Genomic DNA, 13,026 nt, shown 5'->3' on the forward strand with positions numbered 1-13,026 from the left:
GCACGGGTTCTCCTCAGTCATACTCCCTCCCTTCCATATGACCGTCTCTGGTGTGCTAACACTGCTACACACACTGGTGCTACACATACTCCAACGCGCCACACGCTCGTTACTAAGGGGAGATCCGTGCCCGTGTATGTTTTGAGACGTCTGTGAGTGTGAGGGTGTGGGTTGTTGTATGTATTGCTGTAGGGTTGTGAGTTTTGGTGTGTGTGTGTTTGTGGAGGACTGTGTATTTTGGCTGGCGCTCCGTCTCAGCTCCAGTTTTGCCCATGCCGGGTCTCGCAGATGCGGGTGTTTGGTTGCCATGACTACGTCCATGGAGCTCTTGGAGAGGGAGTAGATGGGTGAGCGTTCCTCCTCTTCCTCTTCTTTTCTCTCCGTCCTGAGTCCGCCTGTTGATCCAAAATGGCCGCTGACAGGGGGGAAGCCCTCCGATGACAGACGCCAGTGCCTCGCCATGACAACAACACTGACAAATAGGAATAAGGGATCAATTGATCTTCCAGCTGTGGCCTGGTTGTTTGTTCTGCTCAGGTTGTCTTGTCTTGAAGAAACTGCAGAAAAAAATATTTAATCTTTCTTTCTTTCCCTCCTCTCCCTCTCTCTTCCTCCATAAAACCTTCCTATGAGATGCGCCCCACACTTCTCTTCGTCTCTGGTAACACACACACAGTCCAGATTAGCCTTCGGTAATAAGATTACAGGGTCCAGATTATTTTGTAAAACGTGGGATTGAGCTAAAGTTAAGAGAGCCTTTAGCCCTCACAGGTAACCAATTCTTCAATCTTCCTCCCTTCTGTCTCTCTTACTCTCTCTCCCTTCAATGGAGGGAGAAACAAAGAGAGAGAGAATAAAGAGGAGAACAATAATAGACTCCTGGGAAACAATTAGAGTAAATTTAGCTCTTTGAATCCTATTATTGAGTTAGCAATGAACATTTTTTTTTTAAACACAAAGCCACACAGCCACGCTCCCTACGCTGATCCCATCCTATGTATATCCCAGTCAGTGTGTGTGTGTGTGTGAGTCTGTTAAACCCTGCAGATGGCTGAGAAGCTTTGGGAAACTCAGTCAGACTCCTTGCTAAACGCCACATCCCTTCTCTCCCCTGTCTCTCTTGCCCAAGCTGAACTCAATTTAGAAATGCTATGAGCCGGTTTCCCACACCCAGAATAAACCTATTCCTAGGAGTAGGTTTAATCTGGGTCCCGGAAACTGACACTGTACTCATGAACACTTACTCTTTCCCAACACTAGGATCCACACACGCACCCACACAGGTTGAGTATTGTTTCTTACCTTTATAAGTGCACCTGTTGTACTCGGATCCTTTTCTCATCCACAACTGACAGCAGACTACATTTAATTCTAACACCAACTCTTTTTCACCCCTAGATCAATACTAAATCCATGATGAGCCCTCACTTAAAGTCTCCTCTCTCAATGTTGCTCTCTTGCTCTATTCTTCTATTACACTCTTTCAGATAGTCTGTTCACATTCCCTTCCTCTCTCTCTCTGTAACTCTCTCGTGCTCTCTCTCTCTCTGACCCCAAGATGTAGGCCAGGTGGCTAAGTGTGTGTGTGTGTGTGTGTGTGTGTGTGTGTGTGTGTGCGCGCGCGCGCGTGCGTGCGCGTGTGTGTGCGCATGTGTGTTAGCTGTAGCGTTAGTCTTAGCCCTAAGGATAAGCATCTTGTCATCTCATTAGCTGTAGCTCTGCTCTCTCAGACTGACCAATCCCTGTGCAGAGAATCAGTTTGTTGGTGCATGAGTGCATGTTTGTGTGCAATGACTATTGCTCAGGTGAAAAGTTAAACATTTTCCCCATGGCCCAAATAAAATGTATATGAATTTACTGAATGGGTTAAAATTATGTTGCCTGTGTGTGTGTGTGTGTGTGTGTGTGTGTATGTGTGTGTGTGTGTGTTCGTGCGTGCGTGTGGCCTTGAGTCTGTGAGGCCCAGAGTCCTGAAGCTAGGGGTGGGAAGGCAACAGCTGTATCTTACATTCAATACCACCTGGTTTCCAGACTGGAACTGTGTACGGGAACACACTGGAACACTACCTTGACTTACATTCAACTTATTCCTACCTGAACCTCCGGTTCTGTAGGAGGGGAAAAGAGCAAAGCAGAAAGAGAGGAATAATGTGGAGGGTAATGACGGTGTAATGACTGAAGGGTCAAGAAACAAAGGGAGAGAGACATGGCTGGTGAGTAAAAATACTGGAGAGAACCCAATTCACCCTCTGTTTCCTTCCCTTCACCTTCATCTGAAGTTCACTTTTTTACTCAGAAATAATTGTTTATAGATGTGAAGAATACAACTTATATTATTGTGCAGAATTTTGCCAGGCAGAGGAGATTGACAGGCAAACAGACATACAACTCAGAAAGTGTTCATACCCCTTGATTTATTTTTGTATACATTTTTTTTTATTTAACCAGGTAGGCCAGTTGAGAACAAGTTCTCATTTACAACTGCGACCTGGCCAACATGAAGCAAAGCAGTTTGACACATACAACACAGAGTTACACATGGAATAAACAAACGTACAGTCAATAACACAATAGAAAAAAAAAGTATATATATATAGTGTGTGCAAATGGCGTGAGGAGGTAAGGCAATAAATAGGCCATAGTAGCGAAGCAAGTACAATTTAGCAAATTTACACTGGAGTGATAGATGTGCAGATGATGATGTGCAAGTAGAAATACTGGTGTGCAAAAGAGCAGAAAAGTAAATAAAAACAATATGGGGATGAGGTAGGTAGATTGAATTGGCTATTAACAGATGGGCTGTGTACAGCTGCAGCGATCGGTTAGCTGCTCAGATAGCTGATGTTTAAAGTTAGTGAGGGAGAAAAAAAGTCTCCAACTTCAGCAAAGTTTTTTGCAATTCGTTCCAGTCATTGGCAGCAGATTATTCTGTGTCACAGTGTTACGTCTGTCGTTAAATGAAGACCAAGGTGCAGCGTGGGAGGCGTACCTTTTCTCTATTAATGTTCCACCAAAAACAATAAACAACTCACCGAATGTAAAGCTAGGAGTGCAAACACATGCAACACACAAAGACAAGATCCCCCAACAGAAGGTGGGAAAAGGGCTGCCTAAGTATGATCCCCAATCAGAGACAACGATAGACAGCTGCCTCTGATTGGGAACCATACAAACATACAAAGGCCAACAAAGAAATATAAACATAGATTTCCCACCCTAGTCACACCCTGACCTACCAAATAGAGAATTTAAAGGATCGCTAAGGTCAGGGCGTGACAGTACCAAAGGGGTATGAATGCTTTCTGAAGGCACTGTATTTCAGATCCAACAATGTTGAAGGCTGTTGGTCTGTCTTTGGGACTCTTCCTCTTGCTTCTGATTGGTGTATCTGTCTACTTCCTGTGGAGGAGGTGCGGCCAAAGACAATACCAGGAAATGGTCACCATGATAGCCCCCTTCCCAGCGTGCACCACTCCAATTCTCCTGACCAATCAGAGACCCAGGTACAGGTGAGTGTCAGGTCACAGCCCCTAAATGTGTGCGTGTGTGTGTGTTGGAGTATGTTCCTCTGCCCAGGTGTTGCTGACACATGCCAGATCTTACAACGCTTGATAAGTATTTTTAGTATCCGCTAACCACATCATATGTTATACCAATCTGTCAGTCGATGACACAGTCGATGACACAGTCGATGACGTGGCACGCAACCATTAGTTGATGCATGCAGGGGAACACAATCTATATGTGTATAAAGAAAGAGAGCAATATGTTAGATAATGGTCGTGTTCCCCTGCTCAGACGTTGCAAGCGTTAACCAATGGTTGTGTGCCACACCATCGACTGTGCCGTCAGGCACCAGATAGCTCTGGTAACATGCTGATTCCGCCAAGCCCGTTCCCTTGGCTGTGGTTTCGCTAGATAGTAGGTAGGGACAGTGGGAATGGTAACCAGATAGCTCTGGTAACACCAGATAACATAGTGGTCAGCTGATACCTAAAATAGGTCTGGGATACGTCGGCAACGTCTGAGCATAGGAACATGACCAAAGCCACTGTGTTATTTGTAGATGTTATGATAATTTTCTGTGCCTCTCTCTGTGATAGGCCAGATGAGATCCCATTCTTTCTGCCACCCCAATTTAAACCAACTCTCAGGAGCGAGGAGGGGGAGGAAGAGGGACGGAAGGACCTCAGCAACACCCATCGTGGATCTCTCACAGTAGGGAGTAGGTTAGGAGGAGGGGAGGGCAACACTGTCTGTATGTCTCGCATATCACCCACTCCCACTAATTGGGCTACTTTGTGCTACTTCTTCCTCTCTAGGCTGGTATCCAGTAGGTAGTGTAAGGGCAGGTCTGTACTGGGTCCCTGATGTCAGTGAGGTGTCACCCCCTCCTGGTCGTGCTGTGCAACTGTGCTTCTCAGTGGCCTATCGCCATGACAACGAACAGCTTTATGTCTCGCTGCTCCGCCTGAGAAACTTGCCAACATGTTTCTATAGTAACGACACACTGGCAGAACTGCGACTTCTCCCTGACGACCGTCGCCGACACAAGGCCAGGGCCCGATGCAGGGGTCGCGACCCTGAGTTCAACGACAGCTTTGTGTTCCAGGTACACACACAAACACACTAAATTGGTTCCTTTAACTCCCACTAGACAAACTCACCCCCCAATCTCTCTCTCTCTCTCTCTCTCTCTTTCTCTCTCTCTCCAGGTATCGAGTGTGTGTGTATCTGAGAGTGTGCTCAGTGTGTACGTGTTGAGTGTGGATCAGGGAGGCAGGCACCATGCGGTGGGCAGGGTTCTGTTCCCTATTGAAGGGGAGCTGGGGGAGGGGGGCAGGCTGCTCTGGAGAGACCTAGAGACTAAGGACGAAATGCAGGTACACACACACACACACACATAGACACACACACACACACACACACACAACCTGCAGTAAGTAGCTCTTTTTTTTCTCTCTGTCAGTGTTCAGGTCTTGGTGATATTCAGGTGTCTCTGAACTATAGTCCGTCTCTACAACGCCTCACTGTGGTCATACTGAGAGCCCGCAGCCTGCAGATACACACTGACACAGGTTAGTGTGTAAGAGTATGTGTGTCTGCATACATGTGTGTGTTCTGTTATCAGGTGTGTTCTCAAGTGTGATTGTGTTTATTTTGTTTTCAGGCATGTGTTTCCAGGTGAGCCTACAGATCCACACTCGGGTAGTTAAATCCAGACGGACGCCTGTGGTTTGTAGTGGAGCTGACCCTGGCTTCAACCACAAGATGACCTTTAAGCTTCGCCCCTCTCAGCTCGACCAGACCAGTCTGACCTTGGAGCTGATGGGATCAGGCCTTACCCCAGTAGGTGTGGTGGTGCTGGGGCCATTCATGTATGCCAGGGGGCCTCAGCTTCAGCACTGGACTGACATGGTCAATACACCCAACGAACTGGTCAAACAGTGGCATGGACTAGGCAAGCCCACATAACACACACACACAGCAAGATCATTTATTTAATTGTCTACATTTTTCACAGATGTCTTTCACAATAAATAAATTCCTTACTCCATCTTTCTTGTTGTTTCTGTGGTAATTGAGCACTGTAACGAGTGTGCTGGGAGTCAGGAAGCAAGTTCAGGGAGTGAATCATTTAAATGAATAAATGAACAAAACATAATACAAAACAAGGAACAGCACACAGACAAGAAACAGAAACAATGACGCCTGGGGAAGGAACCAAAGGGAGTGACATATATAGGGAAGGTACTCAGGGATGTGATGGAGTCCAGGTGAGCGTCACGATGGTGACCGGTGTGCACCATAAGGACCAGCCTGGTGACGGAGCACACGTGACAAGCACTTACAGGAACACGTGTGTATAAATGATTTGACAAACCCTACAAAAAGAAAGTTATATATTTATATATATTTTGTGTTTACAGAACAGATTTTCTCACATAGTTGTGGTTCAAAGGTCCAATGCTATGGGCGGCAACAATGTCATACTCTTTGTGACTAGACAGCATCAGATAGATGGCCAACACACAGAGACAAAAAAGCATATAAAAAAATGTATCTTTCGTCTCTCTGTGTTTTCATAATTTGTATCTCACTTGAGAAAGCATCTGAGTCGAGCGAAACAGCGCCCCTCTGTCGCTGTATGTGTAGGCCATCTATGTGATCATGTCTGGTCATAAAGAGTATGACATTTTTGCAGCCCCTAGCATTGAATGCACGGGAAGCCGGCAGGCATTTGGCCTCCCTTGCTAAAAAAAAAAAATACTATTAGTTTTGGAGTGAATTCAACTGTGACTTTGTGACTTACGGTAACTCACTGTAAGGTGTAGTCCGAAAATGTCGGACACATTATCTTGACCATGCTGTAGGTCATGTAACTGTTTGTTATATGCAATAGGCTATGCTTTGTGGACTTCACCTGACAGAAGTTGCTCTCCGGTTTTGTGATGAAAAAAAGGTGTGGTTGAATGTATTATTCTTATTGTCTCGGCCTTGGGCCTATATATCACTGGCCACAAGGCATATGAACTAACAGGTTATAGAGCAAACAATGCAATTATCACAACACATGGGTTGGAATATGGCTGTTGTTTATGGCTTCCCCAGTGATTTTATCCATGTACCGCTACTGTATATAGACCCTGTGTTTTAATCAAATAAATTATACTGTACATACTACCTCAAATAACCGGTGCCCCTGCACATTGACTCTGTATCGGTACCCCTCTGTATATTGTCTCGCTATTGTTATTTCACTGCTGCTCTTTAATTACTTCTTACTTTTATCTCTTATTCTTATCTGTATTTTTTATAACTGCATTGTTGGTTAAGGACTCGTAAGGAAGCGGTATTTGGCACATGTGACTAATACAATTTGATTTGATCTAAATATTGTATGAACAATGTGGAGATTGAGAAAGTTGAGTAGACTAAACTGCTTGGTGGCCCTTAAGTGGCCCTTAATGTATACGGAGAGCTAACATCAATGACACGCAGGTCAATCTCTCTTGGCTCAAAGTAGAAGAGGATTGACTGCATCATTACTGGTCTTTGTGAGAGGTATTAACATGTCGAAAGCACCGAGATGTCTCTTCAAACGACTGTCACACAGCTCAGACAGTCATGCATACCCCACATGACATGCCACTAGAGGTCTCTTCACAGTCCCTGAGTCCAGAAAACACACAGGACTACATAGAGTCATGACTACATGGAACTCTATTCCACATCAACTAACTCATGGAAGCAGTAAAATCTGATTTAAAAAACAGATCAATCTATAGTATCGAACAACATGGACTGTGAAAAGACACACACACACACACACACACACACACACACAAACGCATTGCTAGCACACCCACTCTACACATACCACAGTGTATTGGTGTATGGGGATATTGTACGTTTTGTGTTGTGGAAATGTAGTAGATAGCTAGTTTGCTAGTACTAAAGTTTCAATGCTGGCTAGCTAACTTTACAATCTATGCTTAACTTGCTAGGTAACTATTTATATATAAAGCTGAGGGATGGGCCTAGAGAAATGTAATCACTCTCAGATGAATGCCAGGACTGACCATCCATGATATCAAAATGATTGTTTTAACCATGTTTTGTGGCTATACAGTGTTTAACGAATTTAGGGGGGAGCCAGGTGGGGCTCCGCTCCCCTGAATGAGACGTTAGCTCCCCTAAATGCAACAAAAGTCCCACTTTGGGGCGAAGGGGTCTCTTAATAATGCTAATTTGACCATTCTCCTATTTGTTTCAAATGAAGTGGTAAATATGTTCTACGGTGAAACAAACACCCCCACCTCTCTGTCATTGGGTGAATAATTGTGTTCTGTGGCAGGCTGTCCATCCAGTAGTGCTGAATTTCGGCCTCACCTGGCTTCTTTACATATAGATTGTCCTTTGTACCTTCTCATTTTTGCCATTTGTTTGCCATGTGTCCTTGATAATAATAGCCTATGCCTTTATTACAGTGCATTAGATTTATCCATTGATTCATCATTGTTCGTTTTTGTCAGTCAGCTGTTACTCATTGTTTTTCAGGTGTGTGCAGGTACTGGTGTTCTCAGTGCCATCCATTGCCAGAAGTAGTAGACCCTTTATTTAGCTTCATTATTTTCTATTAATATTTGTTTTATTTACTAGGTCACGTGATGATAGTCGACAATATCACTAGAGAACTAGTCTACAGCTAGACACCAATGCGCATCCAATCCATCCAGCAAGTAGACAAACATTTTTTTTTATGACCGTAGGTCTATAGTTGACTCTTTTGGTTAGAAGCATTCGATTTTGCAATGGCATAGGCCTACATTATTTGGGATTTGTGTGCCCATGAGAACTGTTTATATGGTGAAACATAATTCAATGTTACGCAGGTATAGTTTCCCTTGCAGTGCATTTTCCTGAGCTCTCCAAGATACATGATTCGTACAGGGTTTAAGTTCTATGTTCTAATTCAATTGTTCAATGCTTAGGCCTAATAATGACAAATAACACTGTAATAAATGTAATTAATGTAAGGAAAGAAAAGCATTATTACCTGCTCTACCACCCCTGTTATCTACACGATTAAATGTCCACGTGGGCTGTGTTATGTAGGTAAAACCTCTCGTTTTCTTAAACAGAGAATTAGTGAACATAGTTCAAATCAGGAGAAACGACAGCGATTATCCAGTCACAGTACATTTTAAAAACATTACATTTATACCTTTAGATATTGTGGCATAGAGAAAGTCAAATATCAAACAGGGGAGGTGAAATAAATAATTATCTGAGCAAAAGAGAACGTTTTTGGATTTTCATCCTCCAGACATTATTCCCAAAAGGTCTTAATGAGGAAATTCCCATGCATGTTATGTTGTAAATGTGAACATGAATTAATGCTACCACTTGATTTCAGATGACTCTGGCGTTTTTTTCTTGCGCTGTGCCCAATGATTTATGAACGCTTACTTGGTAGGTCGATGTCCTCATTGTGTTTTTACAGACTAGTTTAATGCGTTTTATGTACACACTTTATTAGAATACTTCTGAAATGCACATTATTATTATTATTATTATTATATTTGCTTACTTTCTCTCTACTCCAACCCCATTCGATTCACTGAACGGATGTGGGTGGAGCAATGTCGACATAAGGGTACACATTATAAACACCCACAAAAGCGCTGACGAAGGCTTTTGTTGCGGATACCTAAAACTTCATAAAGAGCAGTGATACTAGCAAGAGCAGTGTGCAGGTTTCTTATTTTTTTCTCATCATACTCAACTGTTTCCATGCACCTGCAACGAAGATAGCTCAGACGTGCAAGTGCCTTTGACTTGTGGTCAGATTCCCTCAGGCCGAACAAATTTGCGCGTTTGTTTCAATGCTGCTTTGAATGTCATTGAGAAAACAGAAAGGTGTCAAAACATTTATTTTCGCAAACATCCTTTCTGAATTTAAAAGTAATCATCTAGTTTTTCAAAAGTATTCTATCTGTAATCCGATTACTATTTTTGCTGGTAACCTAATGTATTAGGCCTACAGTAAGATTATTATTACTTTTTAATCAGTTACTTGTAACAGATTACATGTAATTCGTTACTTTAAAAAGTACTTACTCCTTTACTCATAAACACTGCATTCATTTTCATTCGCTAGCTAGTACATTTATGCAAATTAGCTAATGTTATCTGAGGGCTCCATGTTGACGATGTGTGGCTAAATAAATCTGCACTCTGATTGGTAAGGCGAAAATAATTTTGCACAGTGATTGGCTTGAATCTTCAACGACTGAACCAACCATATCTCTGCCAATTGAATATAAATATATCCTTACAGTCTTTGCCTTAACATTACATCATGTTTCATGAGCTGAAATAAAATATCCCATAAATGTTCCATACACACAAAAAGCAGATTTATCTCAAATTTTGTGCACACATTTGTTTACATCCCTGTTCGTGAGCATTTTATCCTTTGTCAAGATCATCCATCCACCTGACAGGTATGTTTTATCAAGAAGCTGATTAAACAGCATGATCATTACACAGGTGCACCTTGTGCTGGAGACAATAAAAGGCCACTTTAATATGTACAGTTTTGTCACACAACATACAATGCCACAGATGTCTCAAGTTTTGAGGAAATGTGTAATTGGCATGCTGACTGCAGGAATGTCCACCTGAGCTGTTGCCAGATAATGTAATGTTCATTTCTCTACCATAAGCCGCCTCCAACGTCATTGTAGAGAATTCGGCAGTACGTTCAACCGGCCTCATAACCTCAGACCACGTGTATGGCGTTGTGTGGGGGAGCGGTTTGTGATGTCAACATCGTGAACAGAGTGCCCCATGGTGGCAGTGGGGTTATGGTATGGGCAGGCATAAACTACGGACAACAAACACAATTGCATTTTATCGATGGCAATTTGAATTCACTGAGATACCGTGATGAGATCCTGAGGCCCATTGTCGTGCCATTCATCTGCCTCCATCACCTCTTGTTTCAGCATGATAATGCACGGACCGATGTCGCAAGGATCTGTACACAATTCCTGGAAGCTGAAAATGTCCCAGTTCCTCCGTTGCCTGCATACTCACCAGACATGTCACCCATTGAGCATGTTTGGGATGCTCTGGATCAACGTGTAAGACAGCGTGTTCCAGTTCCTGCCAATATCCAGCAACTTCGCACAGCCATTGAAGAGGAGTGGGACAACTTTCCACAGGCCACAATGAACAGCCTGATCAACTCTATGCGAAGGAGATGTGCAGTGGCGACCTATCATTCAGGGCAGGTTTTGAACCCCACATTTTTACAACATTTTTTGGCTTGCCTGTTTTGCGTGTTATTTTGGCATTAATACGTGTCACATATCAGTTAGCAAACAATGTTAAAATTTATATATATATATATATAAAATTGAGTTAATAAAGCCACATACAAACACAGTCTCATTTTTGTTTTCTTGAGTAAGGCAGCTCCAAAATGCAGGTGTTTCAGCCTAGCTCAGTGCTTTCTGTGGTGGTGGGGCAAGCCAGCAGAAAATACTTTGATTGATTTAGTGTTCTGTCACTCATGGGGACACTGCGTCACTGCCAAGTCTAAGGGTAGAGCTAGAACATTCTAGCCCCTTGGGTGCTGCCATAGAGTTACATTAGAAGTGCCCATTCAAGAAGGCTCAAGGTCATTGGCCACAGATAAAATGACATCAAATCATGTTATATGTACAGTAGCTTTCATTGGACTGATGTCAACATCATACTTTCAAAGTCTTAGTGAGCAGTTATCATCTTGAATCAAGTCGAAAACCTACTGGCAAATTATTTTCAATCCTTGTCATATGAAGAGAAATTACAGAAAAAGCGTATCGATGCTCATCGGCCATAAAGATTACACAACAAGTTGGAGATCACAAATTCAACAATGAGTCATTTGGAAGGAATCAGTGACAGTGGCTAACTGCAAGCATTGCAAAGCAATGTAGAGTGGCTGTGTGGCCCCAAATCTGGGATTAAGGGGCTATTTTCCAAGTTAACAATGATAAACATTCAACATTGACCATGCTGTCAATGAAACATGATTGTTACCTCAGAACTGTGAAAACTTGACTCAGTGAGTTCAAAACAACTGGGAAGTCGGGAATAAACGAGCTCCGACTGGGAAAATAAGTTTTGAACGGTCATCCAGCTCGGAATTGTAAATCTGGTCATTTTCTAGAGCTATGGCCTGAAGATCAATGACGTCATCATGATTCAACCCTGTTTTTTTCCAGAGCCCCAGTTGTTTTGAAAGCACCAGAAATCCAGAGAATGCCAGACTTTGATGACAACATTTGCCCAGGAAGGAACGCCTTGTCACCTTCCTGTTCAAGTGAGCCCAGCACAACAAGGTGAGTCCAAAAATGTATTGTATGCTGCTGCATAAATTATGTAATATGCCAGGGAGATATGTATACTGTAGCTAAGAAAGTAATACTATGTGTATGTTATGTAGTAAGATGTTACAAGCCCATATGCCTCACCCTAATAATTTGGTCTATTTACCCCTCTTAATTCTGCCTACTGTTCTGAATTGGTGGTGCACATGTAGCCTGTAACCTGTTTTTGAGAAATGTAATCATTGAATATTGTAAGAGCTTTCATTGTCTGCTTATATGCACCCTTTATTCATCCTATGATTCTGACTTGGTGTACAGGTAGAACACTGTAAGAACAGCCCATGTTCTGAATTATGTTGCTGTACATTTCAAAAGGGCTAAACAAATAGTTATATTGACTACGTCCCTCCTAGCTCGCTCATTAATGTCTTAATCAAAATTACGGATTGCCTCTTATCGTCTCCTTATGCCATAGTTTGTACATCTCATTGTCATTAGAAATCACATTTGTTTAAGCAAGTCAGCCATATCAGCTATGTTTTAAAAAGGCAGTAAATGAGGCTGAATGAACTGTTTTGCAGCCAGACAAAGCTCAGCTGATAACCAGGTGTAGCAGTGGTAAGATGTTGGGACTGCTGCACTGTTGGAGCTAGTAACAGAAGTACTTCGCTGTGCCTGCTGTAACACCTGCAAATCTGTGTACACAATCAATAAAATGTCATTTGTTTAAGCTGGCCCAGGTGAAAACTGGATTGGTTTTAAAAACCAACTTGCCTGCCTCCCAGGCGTGAACCGCGTTTAAAGCCCCTTGGAGAAGTCTCAAAACAAAGTGACGCATGTCAAGCACGTGGAGTAATGACTTAAGATTCTGTGTTTTCTAATGCAAAAGTGTTTGCCCATGAGAAAAATACATACAGTGGGGCAAAAAAGTATTTAGTCAGCCACCAATTGTGCAAGTTCTCCCACTTAAAAAGATGAGAGAGGCCTGTAATTTTCATCATAGGTACACTTCAACTATGACAGACAAAATGAGAAAAAAAATTCCAGAAAATCACATTGTAGGATTTTTAATGAATGTATTTGCAAATTATGGTGGAAAAATAAGTATTTGGTCACCTACAAACAAGCAAGATTTCTGGCT

At 42.6% G+C, this 13,026-nt stretch overlaps 1 protein-coding gene across 1 annotated transcript; it reads left to right on the top strand.

The window, feature by feature from the left end:
- The first annotated feature begins 2,002 nt into the window (after positions 1–2,002).
- syt15 (synaptotagmin XV) lies at positions 2,003–5,553 on the top strand. Its single transcript, XM_021575681.2, has 7 exons — positions 2,003–2,213; positions 3,323–3,509; positions 4,104–4,225; positions 4,323–4,612; positions 4,716–4,883; positions 4,970–5,078; positions 5,171–5,553. Exons 1-7 carry the CDS (start codon positions 2,207–2,209, stop codon positions 5,473–5,475), a joined length of 1,188 nt encoding a protein of 395 aa, XP_021431356.2. The 5' UTR covers positions 2,003–2,206; the 3' UTR covers positions 5,476–5,553.
- The last annotated feature ends 7,473 nt before the right edge of the window (positions 5,554–13,026 follow it).

The sequence above is a fragment of the Oncorhynchus mykiss genome, chromosome 20 (genome assembly GCF_013265735.2).
Source record: "Oncorhynchus mykiss isolate Arlee chromosome 20, USDA_OmykA_1.1, whole genome shotgun sequence".
In the NCBI taxonomy this organism is placed as follows: Eukaryota; Metazoa; Chordata; class Actinopteri; order Salmoniformes; family Salmonidae; genus Oncorhynchus; species Oncorhynchus mykiss.

What these genes read in the sequence shown, in the direction of transcription:
- syt15 (XM_021575681.2), top strand. An exon ending in TGGATCTCTCACAGTAGGGA is followed by an intron (nt 4,226 to 4,322) that starts GTAGGTTAGGAG and finishes CTTCCTCTCTAG; the next exon opens with GCTGGTATCCAGTAGGTAGT. An exon ending in GCAGATACACACTGACACAG is followed by an intron (nt 5,079 to 5,170) that starts GTTAGTGTGTAA and finishes TTTTGTTTTCAG; the next exon opens with GCATGTGTTTCCAGGTGAGC.